The sequence below is a fragment of the Daucus carota genome, chromosome 8, assembly GCF_001625215.2.
Source record: "Daucus carota subsp. sativus chromosome 8, DH1 v3.0, whole genome shotgun sequence".
Taxonomy (NCBI): Eukaryota; Viridiplantae; Streptophyta; class Magnoliopsida; order Apiales; family Apiaceae; genus Daucus; species Daucus carota.
In genome coordinates this window covers 30,948,131-30,964,949 of record NC_030388.2, presented here as the reverse complement: position 1 = coordinate 30,964,949, position 16,819 = coordinate 30,948,131, and the positions used below count along the sequence as shown (strand labels likewise).

At 35.1% G+C, this 16,819-nt stretch overlaps 3 protein-coding genes across 3 annotated transcripts; 2 read left to right on the top strand and 1 right to left on the bottom strand.

The window, feature by feature from the left end:
- The first annotated feature begins 1,528 nt into the window (after positions 1-1,528).
- LOC108197469 (uncharacterized) lies at positions 1,529-5,722 on the top strand. Its single transcript, XM_017365102.2, has 8 exons — positions 1,529-1,977; positions 3,001-3,125; positions 3,762-3,799; positions 4,033-4,143; positions 4,231-4,310; positions 4,654-4,690; positions 5,278-5,319; positions 5,412-5,722. The coding sequence occupies exons 1-8, from the start codon at positions 1,687-1,689 to the stop codon at positions 5,486-5,488; spliced, it is 801 nt and encodes a 266-aa protein (XP_017220591.1). The 5' UTR covers positions 1,529-1,686; the 3' UTR covers positions 5,489-5,722.
- Positions 5,723-6,614: 892 nt separating this feature from the next.
- Positions 6,615-7,477, top strand: LOC108198941 (uncharacterized). Its single transcript, XM_017366714.2, has one exon. It carries the CDS (start codon positions 6,764-6,766, stop codon positions 7,241-7,243), a length of 480 nt encoding a protein of 159 aa, XP_017222203.1. The 5' UTR covers positions 6,615-6,763; the 3' UTR covers positions 7,244-7,477.
- An 868-nt stretch (positions 7,478-8,345) lies between these two features.
- LOC108199827 (putative phospholipid-transporting ATPase 9) lies at positions 8,346-14,708 on the bottom strand. The gene is made up of 11 exons (XM_017367819.2): positions 13,573-14,708; positions 11,649-12,994; positions 11,410-11,517; positions 10,996-11,272; positions 10,809-10,897; positions 10,606-10,714; positions 10,187-10,390; positions 9,949-10,074; positions 9,759-9,857; positions 9,488-9,679; positions 8,346-9,346 (listed from the first exon to the last, which is right to left on the bottom strand). Exons 1-11 carry the CDS (start codon positions 13,960-13,962, stop codon positions 8,714-8,716), a joined length of 3,573 nt encoding a protein of 1,190 aa, XP_017223308.1. The 5' UTR covers positions 13,963-14,708; the 3' UTR covers positions 8,346-8,713.
- Between the last annotated feature and the right edge of the window lie 2,111 nt (positions 14,709-16,819).

Sequence of the window (16,819 nt, the reverse complement as noted above, 5' to 3'; positions counted from 1 at the left end):
CTTTTATAATGTTTTGGTTGATAATATACCCCATATTTGTATGTCAGGTAGACAGTTACCGGTCATCGTCTTCCATTCCCAAACAGTATGGTACATACATATTTGGCTGTTTATACAGTCAAGTGGTTGTTGATTCAATTAAGTAGTAGTAATAATTAATGTACCAACTTAAATAGGAAAAGATTTTGCTCTAAAAAAAAGAAAAGAAAATAACCAGTTATAAACATAAATTTTTTTTATCCAAACACATAAATTAAAAATTACTTCTCACTTATAACTAAATTCTCATTTATAAATTATAAATAATATTTTTTTTAAATTAAGCCCTGTTTACGGACAATACTAGTATGTAAAGTAATGAACTCTCATCCGATAAATATATAAAAATATTCTAAATCAGAAAATATAAAGACAAAATATTAGCAAGAAATACTGTTCAAAAATTAAAATATGATCCGCAGTGTGATGAGAATTGAAATTACCGTCCCTCGAATCAATGCATCTCGTGCTTGCGCTGTTGTTTTCCACATTTTACTTGTGTGCTTCGTGTTTCACATGTTTTTTTTAGTGCTGTGCTGTGCTGTGCTGTTCTGCAATCAACAAGTAAAAAGACGGTACTGTATCTTACGGTATGTTCATGTCTGCTTGCTTAATGATTTCTGCACACTATTCTCCAAGTGACTGGTGAGGCGGTGACCTCATGCACTCATTTTGTTTTCATGTTTTCAACACGAGGAGCGTTAATATTTACCGGGCTGGGGGAAAGGAAAAATGAAAAAAATTTTGAAAAATTTATAAACAGAATGAATTTAAATGATATACAAACTTAATCAGGATAAAACCAAATTGAGATAGTTGAGACCACTTATTTTTTCTAAATAAAATATTGCAAAATGTATAGTTTTACAAATCATGTTATATAAAATTACTAGTATTATTTTATTGAAAATCTTGAATATCATATAAGTTATATGTGGAACATTATAAGATATTTTATTCTACGAAATATGTTTAGTTTGTAGAATATTTGTTCAACTTGCAGAATATACATTATCTACTTATTAAATACAGGTGATCTTTCGTCAAAAAAAATAAATATAGATGATCTTCATAATTATGATTAATACATGATATTTGTAGAACATACTTCAATGTATGTTATAGTGTTTTAATTATAAAACATACGTGGTATTCGACATCTCCAATAAAATAACGATCTTCATAAAAAAAATTTATATCTAAAATATGTCTCTTTAACTTTTGAACAAAGAAGAATACATTAATAAGGTAATTCAAGATGTAACATATATTTTCAAAAGAAGTCGACTAAAAAAGCTACAAAATTTAAAAGGCCAGTGCTCATATTCAATTGGTGCTATCCAAATAAATTGTTTTTCGTCATTGAGTATTCTAAGTGATGAGTTTATCTTTTGTTATTTCCGAACACCCGAATTTGAGCTCATCATTTTTATATATAAGCCTGAAATTATAAAAAAGAATAATAAATTGTTTTTCACGAATAAAATTAACGATCTCTCTCCACCTGGCCTCCCTCACAACAGAAACTCTTGTTTGGCCCTTGTTTTTCTCTGCCTTTCGGACCAAACTCTTCCAACTCTTTCACTTCCATTACAATCAATTCCCACAACAATTTCACAACATAAATCACACACACACACACACACAATGGCTTTGAATCAATCTGCACTTTCTCCTCAATACACCCCTTCACCATTTCATCATTCTACAAACCCACCTCGATTTCAACGCCCCTCTTTAAAGCTTCCATTTTTATGCATTGATCATCCAAATCTTGTGGTGGGTCGGGCTCAAATCAACAAATCAGGCTCTGAAGATATTGTTTCTGACCCGAATATTGATGGGTTTGGGCCCAAAAAGGCGTTTCAGTGTGATGGTGATGAAGGGGCTTCTTCATCCTCTGCTATTGATTTTCTCACATTGTGTCACAGCCTTAAGGTCTGTTTGTTTGCCTATAATGCTTTAAATTTTGCAAGTGTTTTGTTTAGAATTGTGTGTTTTTGTTGTTATGCACTATTAAAAATTTGCAGAACAATGTGTAAAATTAGTGCATAATAGGCGCACATTGCACAACAATTGTTGTTATGTTTTCTCAAGATTGTTCTTGCTAGAGCGCGGCCTTATATTTATTGGAATCGTTGTATTCCTTGCATTTTGGGAGATGTTGTAGTTAATTTATGTGAACTTATTGTTGAATTATTTTTTGTCCCGAAGGGAAGTAGGGACAATTTAATTGGGAGAAGTATTACTATTGTGTTGTATTTCTGTATACTATGTTGTTTTAGTTAAGAGGAGAAGAAACGGTATCAACTAAACTAAGGATCTACCCGTGTCAGAAGTTAAGAATAGTTAATACTTTGATGATGGGTGCGACATTGTACTTGGACTATGTTCATGTCCATCAAGTTGTTTTTCTTATGGGAAATCATGTGAATTTTTATGAAGAACTAACAGATTTTTGGTGTCTGAGAAATCTAATCCCACGTCTCTTAAAATCAATATTGCGCAACTGTCTCTTAGTTTTTTTAAGCTAATGAACTTGAAGGCTGAAACTTGATTGTTATGATACCAGTTATAAGATTTTTTTTGTCAAAATTAGGAGCCTTATATTTAAAGATCATGCCTTGACTTATTTCTTAAAAAACTAATCTGCACAGTTTCTGATTTATCTGAAGTTGATTTCTTCCCTTCTTTTAAGATATTCAAAGAAGTTCGCATATATGTCTTTAATTGTGATTGTTGCACTATAGAATATGGTATTAATTGTATGCAAACCCTATGGGCCAGAGTATGTTTTAAGGAATAACCTTGAAGTCACTGCTTTTAGTATCATACAAACATGTGGTCAAGCCTTATGAGTAATGATTTTATTGTATGTCTTATGAATAAATCACTGAAATGTATAATGGAGGTTTATGTGATTTAGTTTGCATTACTCAGCTCTTCGTAAATATTTTTCAGACCACTAAACGAAAAGGATGGATCAATCATGGGATTGAGGGTCCTGAATCCATTGCTGATCATATGTACCGTATGGCATTGATGTCGTTAATTGCTGGAGACAATTCTGGTGTGAATAGAGAGAGGTCGACACTCGTTCTTCAAAATTAAATACTTTTTTCTGTTATATTATGTTATTTGTTAATTATTCATTTTCTCTATAATTCTATTGCCTCAAAAACAAAGTGTTGCTAATTTGTCTGCAACTTATGGATGGGCCTATATCTACTTAAAATTTATCTGCTTAAATCTTCCCAGCTTCTCAGAGTAGTTCCTTAGATATTGAATGAGATGTAAAGAAGGAAACCCATCTCTGCTACTTTATGTATACTAACTAAGCCAATCCAGTTTTCAGCTAGGCTAGGCGGCCTAGCAGTCACATAGTTAAAGAAAGGTCTTAGCTGACATAAACTTAATCTGATATCTGGATGGACTAATTAAAGTGAGTCTAGGGGGTGTTTTGTATATTTGATCTGCTCTTATCATATAGGCTCTAGATTCCTGTAAGTGTAAAAGTCCTTCAAGGGAATACCCTGTCAAGCTCTACCCTTTTGACCTGTTCTTATCTATTTTGTCATCTGTTTATGTTTCCGAAATGAGACCAAGATAATTCATCTGGGTTATGTCACCTGGTTTTATATACTTCAAGTTATTTCTGTGCATTTTAACTCTTCTACTGAATTACTTATTTCGTTTCACTGCTCTCTTCTCGGTCTGGATAGGTGTATCAAGTTAGCACTTGTGCATGATATTGCAGAAGGTACATTTTTTAATTCAGTCTTCTCTTATTAAATCACAAAACACACACACACACACACCACCTGCAGTATCTAAAATGAACATAAACGTTTTGTAAATTCAAAGTGGTCATTCGGGACAATCAATATATGTTGGTGCAAGTTAACTCGCCCAGTTGTCTAAACTTTGTGTATAGATTTATATGTAAGTATTTAGTAAAATGTTTTTTGGTTTCTTGTGTTTCGCATTTTACAGCCATTGTTGGAGATATTACACCATCTGATGGTGTGCCTAAAGTAGAAAAGAGTAGAATGGAACAAGCGGCCTTAAATGAAATGTGCAAAGTTCTTGGTGGAGGGATGAGGGGTATTGACCGGCACTAAGTATATCAAAACAAATTTGTTTGCCAGCTGATTAGTGTATCTAACATATATATTCTTCTGCTTGTAACAGCTGATGAGATCCAGGAGCTGTGGGCAGAATATGAAAATAATTCTTCCATAGAGGCTAATCTAGTGAAAGATTTTGACAAAGTATGAACCTACTGGCATTTCCTCAGTGTTGAGTCTCATATTAATGTAGAAACCCTGTTGTATCATGTAAAATTTTGTATCTAGTAATTAAAAATTAGTTTGTAATGCTAATTTATAACTGTTTTACTGCATGTTTGGTACACGAGAACCACTTGACTTTCACGTCATTGAATTTATGATGCATCTATTAGTCCCATCTTCTCCCTTTTGTAAAGTGTAATTATTATTAAAGTGCCTGCATGTGTAATGAATATATGTCCAGAGTTCAATTATTTACCTGAGAGTTTATGTTTTTTTTTATGTTCCTTGTATATATATATTAACCTGCTTTATCTTTCTGTAGGTTGAAATGATTCTGCAAGCATTGGAATATGAAACTGGTGAGGCCACAATTTTAAATATATTGTCATATATGCATTGCGAAAATGCTATTACGAATGTGAGCAGTGAGATTGTATGTCGTCAGTTATTAATATGTCACCAATGCACCAATGTGCGTCTCATTTCTTTGCTTATGACCAACACACTGACATCAACTGTTGTATAGTCTCTGCTATTGATGCATGCATGATTAATGTAGATTTTTTATTCTGACAAGGAAGGATCTTTCTGTAGTACGAAGGTTTATAATATTGGTGCTATAGAGTAAATAATTTACTAGTTCCCCCGGTGCAACTTAGATGTCCTATACCTCTTGTTGCTTGAGTGATTAGTTAAGAAATTGTTTCGCCTCTTATTGATTCCTATACCTCTCGTTGCTCAAGTGATTGGTTAAGAAAATGTTTTGCCTCTTATCGATTGTTGTAAATTTGAAGGCTGAAACTCAGTTCAATAGGGTGAAATGAATATCTCTTTTTAGATCAATGTGTTCAGCCTAGTCAATTATCAAGTGTTGTTGTCTATTGAGCAATTATTTTGTGACGTTTGTGTGCTTATTAATTAAGTTGGCGTTACTTTTTTGTTACAGAGCATGGGATGGTGTTGGATGAGTTTTTCGTTTCGACAGCGGGTAATGTTATAATCTTATTTAACTAGTGTATAAACCAAACAATTCAAGTAATAACTACGTCTGAAAATTCCGTATACTAATTTGAATTGCAGGGAAATTTCAAACTGATATTGGAAAGAGCTGGGCAGCTGAAATCATTTCAAGAAGAAAGTCAAGTCTGACAAGCTGAAATGCTATCTGACTTTTTTTTTTTTTTTTGGAGGTAGCAGATGTTTGCATCTTAAATATGCGAGATAATCTAATGTTGTTTGTAACCATACTTATGGTCTTACTTCAAGAACATGAGAATTTTGTAACCTAAATATAAAGCCTACCAAGATAGTTGAGCAAATCATGAGCTGTTTACAGAAACCAATTTTGACATGAACTCTGCCGGGTTTATTGAACTTTTTTCCGTCTAGAATATCTTTTTTTTTTTACAATGCATTTGTTGGCACTAGGTTTTTTCCCCCTTCCGGATCTCCAGTTTCAAGCCTTTGCAGCAAATCCTTACATTTTTGTGATTCTCATTGATGATCTCCCTGCGGGATCTGAAAACCGGTGGCTGCTTATGTGTTTAAAGTTTCAGTTTTTCTGGGCAGAACTACTTGATTTCATAGGAGCCAACTGCTACTCTACATATGAATGGAGAGTAAGCCAAGTGATATCTTTCTTTAAAAGTAAAAGCTCTAGGACATCAAATAAAGAGAGAATTCAAGTTACCACAAGAGGTTTTCTATAGGTTCTAGGTATCTTTAAAGCATCAAGTGCAAGCAATTAGACAATGGTGACAGCTTATGCTTCCTTGTACTCTACTCTTCCTTTAATAATTAGCAACCCCCTAAGATAAGTGCTCCTTGGCCTACTAAAATTAAATGTCATAGGTGGTCCGGAGACTTTGGGATATATCATTACACAAGGAGGGTAATTTATATGCTCCCTTGATCATGAGGGGGCGGTTTTATGTTCGGCATTTAAAACTGTTTCTAATTTTAAGTTGAAAAATGTATATATTTATAAATAAGTATGAAACTGATTTAAAGTTAGAATTAAGTTAGAAACTGATTTAAAGTCAGAATCTAGTTTGAGATATTATATTCAGTGACTTAATTTTTTAAACTTATCATATTAAATCACGTTAAGTTATAAGTCATAATTTTATTCACAATCAAAGGAGCTCGATCAGAAATGTAAATAAGTTTTTTTATTGAATAATAGGATAAGAGGGTTTATTAGAACTTTTCCGCTCAACTGATATTGGAGCTGATATTGGAGACTTGTGCACTAAGATCGTGACATTACTTTGGTTCATTCCGAACCAGTAACTACATTATTAAAACTTTTTAACAGATATCCATGTGATTTGTTGTCTTGCAAGCCAGAACTTTGCAAGTTTCTATATCCTATTGCTTCACCCTTGACAATATCCTCCCCCGAGGATAAGGCATCTTTTCCCTCCCAAGAAATGACTTGTTTTCTTTATAACTTCAACATAACTTCTCTTCCAGCCCCTCTAATTAATCTCTCTGTCATTCAACAAGCCATGGAGGACTTAAACATGCTAGCTGCAGACTGTGTTGTCATATCTTGCTGCTGCCAATGCCTAATTCTCGAGATCGTAGTCTTCATCGTGCTGAAACTTCCATGCAGACTGATTAAAAAGACCAAAAAATATGTCAAGAAAAAGCTAAGGCACCAGAAGAAAGAAGAAATCGCCATCGCAGGGGAGGTCAGGGGCTATAGTCTTGAGTCTGGATCATTCAGGATTCGATTCAAGGAAGTTTCGTGCGAGGAATGTTGTATTGGATGCATGGAGAGAATTGAAAATGTGCTGGAGGATATGACTAGGAAGGGGGAGTTTGCATTTGGAAGTTTCTGGAGAGGGGAGGACTTGGAAGAAAGCTTCCCAACTTTCATTGTCAAAAATTTCGAATTTGCAATATAATTTGATGAATAACATAACATGTTACTATGTTAGCATGTCCATAAGCTAACATTTTAATTTTCTGTATCCGATTCTGTGGTCGGACTATCTAACACTACTACATTGAGATTTTAGCATTGCCGAAAGACAGAGTCTTTCTTTGCAATGATCTCGAGTTTCTACTCGGGCTTAGCCTAGTGGATACCCCGTTACTCGTGTCTTAGAATACTTTTAGATTTCTACTAATTTTGGTAACGAGTTCGAGTCTAAGTCGAGCTATGCGCCTCCACTGTACTTGTAATAAAACGATGAAGTTGAAGTCCAATGCGGACACATGTAATATTCATATTTCTGCAACCGATCAACGATCTTTTCCGAAAAAATGGATTACTTGACCTGATTTGCATAAAAGAGTGATATTCGTTCTGCAGTGCTTTGCTTTTCTATATGATAATGTAAAAGTGTACGGTTGGCGTGGCAGTCGAAGCACCGTCCATAAAATCAGATCTCATATTGGTTTATGCAAAGAGCACATGCAATGGGATATGTAATAAGTACTATTTTTTTCTCTCTAAAATATACAAGAGTGTGCATGGTCTATTCTGCTCGTCGCGTAAGGTAAGTTAAATCGTAGAGTAGGGTCTGAGAAAAGTAAGATGTAAGAGGAACTATAATAAAAGAGGTCAGATAGATCTTAGAGCGGGGTCTGAGAAATGTAAGATGCAAGAGCAACTACAATAGTCATGATTATTTCCCACTTTTTTCCCCAAAATGTCACCTCGCCACAAAGTGGCTCATTATAACTCAAGTCTCTCCGGTGCATTATTAAAATAAAAAAGTTTGGTCTGAGAACCAAACATGCCGAGCATTGTAGATGCTCTAACAAACCTTGACCAAACAGGCCGAGCATTGTAAAATAAAAAAGTTTGGTCTGAGAACCAAACATGTCGAGCATTGTAGATGCTCTAACAGACCTTGACCAAACAAGCCGAGCATTGTAGATCAATCCTCTAATAGACCTTACCTCTGACTATAAAAGGGTAGAGAGACTGGTTCCACTTCCATAAAAGACCCTTGGCTCGAATGCCAAACAGAACTTCAGAGTAGCGGGAGAACCAGAAACTTACTCTGCTAAATTCTTACAAATTGCTATTTACTGTCTCAATCAGAATCTGTTATACAGCAGAGTCTGGTTACAAATGAATAGAGAAGCTTGATGAACCTGTACTCTACAAACAAGACTTTAACAATTTTCAACATAGAGATGTTTGGTTTAGTAGTACTCCTACCAAAAAAACACAACAAAAAAAAACTTAATTAAATTACAAATCTCAGGAACTCTATCTGACAACCTTACATGATGTACAATTATGATGCTGTACAGATTTCAGAACTTGTAATATATATGGAATAACAGCCCATCTGTTTATCACGCGCTAGGGGTAAAGATTCTGTTCAATAACCGTAATGCATGGTGTAAAATCTTGATGTTCATCTGCGTCTGTGAGTACTGCCAGTTAAGGGATTAGTTCTTGCCAAAGACCGCGCCATGATGCCAACTGTCGTATGCCTTATTGATCTTTGTCTAACCAAATTGCAGTATTCGGTGTCCTCTGATTGCCCGTCATGTCTTATCCACTGGATCATCCCGTGGTACATAGGGAAGAACTGCATCTGAAGTGATTTGTATGAGAAGTAAGGAGTGAGGGCAGCGATCACGACACAAAGGGTGATCAGCCAGTAGGAAGCTGATGGAGCAAGGGCTTCAATGAAGACTTTATACGCAGTAGTTGAAATGGTGGGAGACAAGGCCCCGTATGCCAGGAGGAAAAAATACCAGAGACAAATTCCACCCCAGATGAATATATGTTGGATCAAGGTGAAGTAACTGATAGAAACAGCCATTTGGCAGTTAACTACCCAGACTACACATGTATAAAGCGTAGGCCCCATCACATCCATATCGGCAGTCTTCCCATCTTTCTTGAAGGCTTGAGGTTCTAGTGCTCTAATGCAGAGAAAGAAGATTATAATAGCAGTGCAGACTCCGTTGAACATCCAGCCAATTATTCTTCGCCAGCTAAAAAGAACATTTTGCACACCTTCTTGATACAGTAAAGGGAACTGTAAAGAAAAACAAACGTATATTAGAAATCAATCACTTTCCAAAACTGCGGATTGTTTCCAGAGACGTTTCCACCAGTTAAATATTAAAATGTATGCAGAGACACTCGACATACATTTTTCCACCTGTGGAAAGCATACCTTGAGACAAAATCTGGCTGATACATCCTGGTCAAAAACGCCCAATGCAAGCACCGGAAGTGATGTAAAGAACACATTGTAAAGGGACAAAAACCAATCATTGTATGCAGCTTGCCCTGAGAATGTGGTATATGCCTCATAGCAGAAGAGAGTGAAACCAAATGTAATATTTTTATAGAAAAAGTAGCATATCTGCAAAAAGAGTAGGTTTTTACTCAGTATTGCATGTTGGAGATATCAGCAACTGTATCAACACCATAATTGTCATTACCATAGAAGAGATCCTTCTGTAACACCAATGCCCATGCACCAGCAGTAAGCGCTCCAAATATTTAAACTGAGCTATGGCAATATCGCTTGACATGACCGCCTGAAATATGGAAAGATATATTATGGGTACAGAAGAAATCATATGAAAGGTAAAATAGAACGACAATCATATGTCGCTACTAATTAAGCACCTGCATTCCTTCAACACCACTGATCCCAATGCCAATATCAGCTTCTTGAAGCATTCCCACGTCATTAGCCCCATCACCAATTGCCAGTGTTGTCTTTTTAGTTTCTTCCTTAACAAGTCTAGTTACCTGAAATTTATTTTTAGAACTGGACTTTAAGTAAAAAGTAAACTTGATTTGCTTGTAAATTGCTTTAAGTATTCTGTGAAACTAAGTACTTCTTATAAAGCTGAAAACTCACCAGTGCCTTCTGTTTAGGTGATGAGCGACAACAAATAACAGAGGAACATTCAACTGCTAGATCTAAAAACATTTTTTTCAGGTCATCTTCCAGAGCATATGCAAGTGATTTACCATCGATGATCAAAGCAAATGCCTCATTTTTTGATGAGGCAATCAGATCCTTTCCTTCACTTATCTGCTGCATGACACTTTTCTTTGACGCCTAAAGAGAGATGCACGTATTACATCAATATCGCAACATTTAAATTCATGAAAGACACTAAATGGTATCAGAAACAAGATTCTTAAAAAATTAGAAGTTGAGGAAAATTGAAGACTCTCTGTTTAATTTTTCTCCGGTTCATATGGTCTTTTGAACATCTAATGGGATCCTTATTTAAAACTGTCACTTTAGAACATAACTCAAATGAATCATACCTGAGCAATAGGACCTTTTTCTCCCACTTTCTCTAATTGTTTAATCTCTGGTGTTTCCAAGGTTATTGTTATCTGCTTCATTCCTTGTCTAAGTAAACTGCAAGCAAACCTGAAGCGTATATATCCTATAAATTAGAAAGTATTGCGAGTAGACTTCATGTTATATGTATTGTCACAACTAAAAAAAAGAAAAAGTTCTGTACCCGATATTAATTGCAGTCTCCATTTTATCTCCGGTCAAAACCCATATCTTGATTCCTGCCTGAGCAAGCTTGTCAATACATTCAGGGACCTGCCAGACAGGAGAGGAGATATCTATTAAAAATCTTGGTCATTAAAGAAGTTAAGTAACATTTATGTATTCTCTGCAAAAGTATCTTTTCAGCTCACCCCTTGTTGGAGTTTGTCCTCAACTGCTGTTGCACCTATAAGGACCAAGTCTTTCTCAACCAGCTCTGTGGCTTCATTGATCATAGTATCTCGATCTTCACTAACTGCATTCGCTGCCGCTTTGAATTTCTCATTAAAATCTTTGTATTCTTCTTCAGTCAGTTCACGATAAGCAAGTATCAATGTTCTTAAACCTGCATCAGCATACTCATCCACATGCTCTCTGGTAATTTCTTCGAATTCCCTTCCATTTTTTCCAAGTCTTTCAAACATGACACTAGCAAGACACCCAAAAACAAAGTATTAGAAAGGAAAGTTAAAAGGACCGAGATTGATGACTCAAAGTACCACATAAAATATGTCAAAGAGAGAAAATTCTGTCTTGGTTAGATATAAGCAGTATGTTTGACCAACCTGTCAGCACCTTTGCAGAGCAGCAAAAATTTTCCCTCATATTTCAAAATAACAGACATCCTCTTTCTTGTACTGTTAAATTCCAACACGTTCAAAATGTCATAATCCCTGCAAAGGAAGTTGCCAAAGTAAAATTTTCAATGTGATTTTTTTTAATGTGAAAACACCTTAATAAAATCCTTAGCTAACTGATTTGTGCATAAAAAGGAAACCATAAATTTGAAACACTGTGTACTGACCTTTGAACTTTTTCATGAGTGTCAGGATCCAACTCAATCAATGAAACGGTAGTTTGAGTCCTTTGATAAAATTCAAAGCCAAGTTGTAATGCTGCAATGACAAATGCTGCTTCATCTGGTGACTCAGCTTCATACGTGACATTCCCAGTATCTTCATCTTTATCAGGAATTGCAGTGTGGCAAATAGCCAACAAACGCAAGAACCCCTGTATGATTAGTGGATGAGGTTCACGAACCCAGTTCCCATTCATGATCCTTTCATCTTCAAAATTGAAGCCTTTGATGCGGGGTTTTGTATTTTTATTTTCCATATCCTTCTTCTGATCCTTAATTCCATCCAGCGGAGATCCTAACCTTTTGGCCATAGCCCTTTCAACTTCAGTGACACCACGACCATAAGCCGTTCCTGCGATAGAGCACTTGATGAATTCCATTGAATTGCAAGTTAGTGTTCCTGTCTTGTCTGAAAGTATGGTGTGAATTTGACCAAGTTCCTCGTTTAAATTTGAGGTGCGGGCATAAGCTGGTTTATCTGTTTCTTCATGGTACATATCAATATCTTGATTGATAAAAACGCACTGAAGAACTTTGACAACTTCTATTGACACATACAAGGAAATTGGAATCAAGTAAGTATAAAGCAATATGGCAGTTAGGAAGTGATACATTGCAGCCTCTGGAGCTCGTTCAGGATCAAAAAATATTTCAGCTTTATCAGGTCTTAGGTACCACCTCTTCATGCGGTCACCATGGAGGTCATCTTTAGTTACAATTCCAAACACAATTGATCCAACAGATGCTATTAGGAACAAGACGCCAAAAAGAAAGTATATAATTTTGTCCATTTTCCTCTCAATATTGCTTCTCTTCGAAGGGGGTGCAGTAGAGTTTTGAATCACCTTTGTCTCATGGCCAGTGAAGACAACAGCTCCATATACGAATTCTGTATTTCTAAGTTTAGAGTCTCTAAGGAGAAGCTGTTGTGGAGAAAGGGGAACTTTTTCTTCTTCCACCTCCATACTTCCAACAAAAGTGTACAAACTTGCATTTGGATCTTCACATTTAATGGTGGCCTTAAAGTTCTTATAGCTTGAGTCCTCGTGAAGGGATGAGGTTACCTCTGGAGATTGTTTTAGCTTCAAATTTGTTTCTCCATCAAGGTTCATGGTCTCAACATAGCAGATTGCATCATCATAACTAGATGAAAGCAAGAGAAGGTCAGCCGGAAAGAATTCATCCTTCTGAACCTTAACTACATCACCTACTCTCAGTTCTTTCCATATACACAGTTTAAAGGATCCATCACCCTGATGCATGTTAACTTTTCTGCCATTCACCTCATCATCCTGAAAGAGATCTCCATACATTCAGTAATAATGCCAAGTTGACATTTAGCTATGGAGAAAGTATATAAGAGTACTAATGTGTATGTTCGCTTAAATCTTTACAAATACGATCAGGTAAGCAAAATCAAATCTCTGGTTCAACGCCAAATTATTAATGTCCTTGATCTAATTTATTGGGAAGTTCATAAGTCTAACTAAAACCACTAGTCGTACAAAGGATCTGAAATCAAAATTTAAGGCATATTAGAAGTACTATGCAGAATTGCAGATCTTTTATCACAAAATATTGTGATTTGTGAAAGCTCCTTAAATTTCCATAATTCAAACAGATATATAATCTCTAAGACATAATCAACCAACTCCAGAGCTGGAAAAGAAAAATACTCTGGACTAAAACATGGTTTAAATGACTGACTCAAATAAAACCACATATTCTGATCTAAGTGCTACCAATCAGCAAACAAAAACCGAAAACCATATAAATCTCAACATACTAATCCAACAAAAAATCCAGACCGAAAACCAGATAAATTAGCTTAAGCCATGAACACTAATGGAATTGTAATTGGCATTTCTACCTGCTTCTTTCGTCGATAATCTTCAACACCTTCTTTCAACATGGTTGCCCCAATCACAATAGACAGAGGCAGAATGGAACTAGCAGCAGAATACGGCGCAATGGGGGTGAATGACACAATAGCAGTAACAAGAAAGAAAAAATTGGCAACCCTCCTGAATTGTTCAAACAAAGACTTTGGCACAAAAGTTGCAGGACTATATTTTGTGGTTTTAACATAATTATCTGCATAATTCCTGCTTGTAGCCTCAAAGCTAGCAGGTTCATTGCAAAACACTACCCTTGAGAATCCAGGTCCACCAATGTGAAGATGATCATCTTTTGCAGCTGCTGTTTTACACTTGAATGTATAGATCTTGCTAAAACGAATCTTCTTCCTTCTACCAGGCATTTTTTCACAATTATCCAACTTCAAAACTAACCCAACTCCTCAAAACACAAGTTCTCAAGAATCCCACCTCAAATCATGAGAAAGATTGAATCTTTACACTGGCCCACCTCAAAATTATGAAAAAGATTTGATCTTTGCCCAAGAAATTCAAGAAGCTCTTTAAAAAGAAACCAATCAAATCAAGAAATGAAAGGAACTTAAAGAACTCAAAATTGTATGAAAAAGGGAAAAGATCTATTCATAGACACACTCACACATTGTATAGTATATTTGGCCAATAACACTTTGGTTTCATGAGAACAACTAGAAAAAATCACAAAAAGATGGAAGAATCGAATAATCTAGTTTATTAAATATTTTAATCTCGAAAAAGCTAAAGCACACATGAAATGCAATCATGTGCATTGCAAAATGCACATTAATAGGTTCACAAGCAATGTTTGAAGGTAAGTTTTTCAAGATTTACCTACTTTTCAACAAGAAACCAAGCAGAAATGAAACTGACAATCTGGATATCAAATCTTGAGATTTGTACAGGCAAAAACAATTTGAAAAATATTAATATATGTGTATAGAAAATGGGAGTATTATTGTACTAAGAGTAGTTGAAGAAAATAAATGAATGCAGAGTTCAAAATTTACTAAAAGTGATGGTGGTCTTTAAGAAATTTGCGGGAAATTTGAAGAAAGTGTAGGGTGACAAAAGAAACACTCTCCGTCTGACTCTCTCTACTTTTTTCTCTCCTCTCACTCTAGAATCTAGATGCATGATTGTCTAGCTCTTCAATAAAATAGCGGATTTTATATTTTTTTTTATTATTATTTTCATTTTAAAATAATTTTCCGATACATATCTATAATTTTACAAATTTTCTTTAAATATTTTTCTGGATTCAAATCCGGTCCATGCTCTTTACATTACATATATATGCGTTTGCACAGATTAACGGTAAGAGAGATGACAGATAAAGATAGATGCAATCTATTTTTGATCATAAAGTAATACTTTCTCCGTTCTTAAATATCTGCTTTTTGATTTTTTGACACGCATCTTAAAGTGTTTTGACTATATAATTAAAAATATTATTTTTGAAATTTTCTTTTTCAGAATAAAAATATAATATCAACACTTTTATTCACAAAAAGAAATATTCGAAAATAACATTTCTTACTATATGGTCAAAGCACTTTAAAATGTGTGCCGAAAAGTCATAAGACGTATATTCAAAAACAGAGGAAGTAATGTTTACTCGTCAAATTTTTATTATTCCTTCCGTCTCATTTTACATGTCGAATGAACAACCAAATACAAACCAACCAACGTAGATAACATTATTTTACAAACAAAATTTAAGCCAACGAATATAACATTATTTTACAGCGATATTATTGAACGAAATTCAAGCCGATGAATTGACTGAATTTCTAAACGCTTTTAGACGAATAATGTCGAATCTTGAGAATGAAAATGCCGAGATCGTTGTATTTCCTTGGTATCCAAATAAACAGCTTTATCCATGCCCACCCGGCGGTGAACTACTTCCGCAAATTAAAGTCCTGTCCTCACAGTCCCGTTCTGCAAATCGCATGCAATGGCATATAATTTTATAAACTTCCACAAAATAAAATACTCAACAAATATTCATCTAATTAATTTAAAAAATACCTCGTCGTTCACGAGGACTCGGAGAATGTCTCCGAGACCTCGCAGCGAGCGACGGAGAGAATGAAGTTTCATGAGACGTGAGTTGAACCATATGAGATATGAAGAGAAGGCCGACGAGAACCAAGAGCAATTTCATCACTAGAGAAGAAGTTGCAGCTGCCGAAGCCATTTTGTGATATTCGATAGTGTGTGAAGCTGAGTGTTAGCTATGTATCCACTAACTCTTCATGGGTGTTCATTTATACTATGTCTACAAGTGAAAGGAAAAAGAGAGGAAGCAACGCAAAAGGGTCCTTGACTTGTCCGGCGGCAATTCATCAACTTGCATGGAAATTAGTAATGGCACGTATGTCATCTAGGGATGTCATCGAGATTCGAGGATACGTTTTCTATATTACTCTCTCCGTCCCGGTAGATTGTATACATTTGGTTTGGACAGGGAGACCAAAAAAAAGTGTAAAAAGTGAGTAAAGTAAGATGAAAAGTGAGTAAAGTGGTAGGATCCATTTATATTTAATGATAGATTTGAGATAGTGGAGTAAAATAGTGGGTGTAATAGTGTTTATATTATTATAGAATGGAGATAGTGGAAGAAAGAAGTGGGTGTAATAGTGTTTTATATTATTAAAAGTTACTATATTTGGAATGTATAGAAATGATGGGACGTCCCAAAAAGGAAACTGTATAGAATTGATTGGGACGGAGGGAGTATATTTCTTTTGTTTCTCTTATTTCTTTACAGTTTCTTACACTACTCGACATGTACTTTAATGCGCATATAAAACATAGTCTTATAATTTGTTTTTTAAAAATTTGTTTTTGTATAAAAATATAAACATTAAATTTTTTTCAGAAAAAGGAAAGTTCAAAATAATTTATCTAATTACGTTTACGAAAGCATTAGAATGCGTGCCGAACCCCGTCCCTCAAAATAAATAAATGAGGGAGGCGGAGGGAGTATATCGAAGCTGAATCCAAAATTTTCGGCGCCGTTGGATTTCTCTTTAACGTGGTTTTCGCGGTTTTTGATTTGAAGTAGTGCTGTTGAATATATATCGGTTGTTTGAGTTGATTTGAAAGGAATGACATGATTTAAAGTAAAGAAGAAAATTACAAGAAATAAGTGAATTCGACTTGGAAATTATTAAATATAGTCTTAATATCAATATTGATGGTTGATATCAATGAATT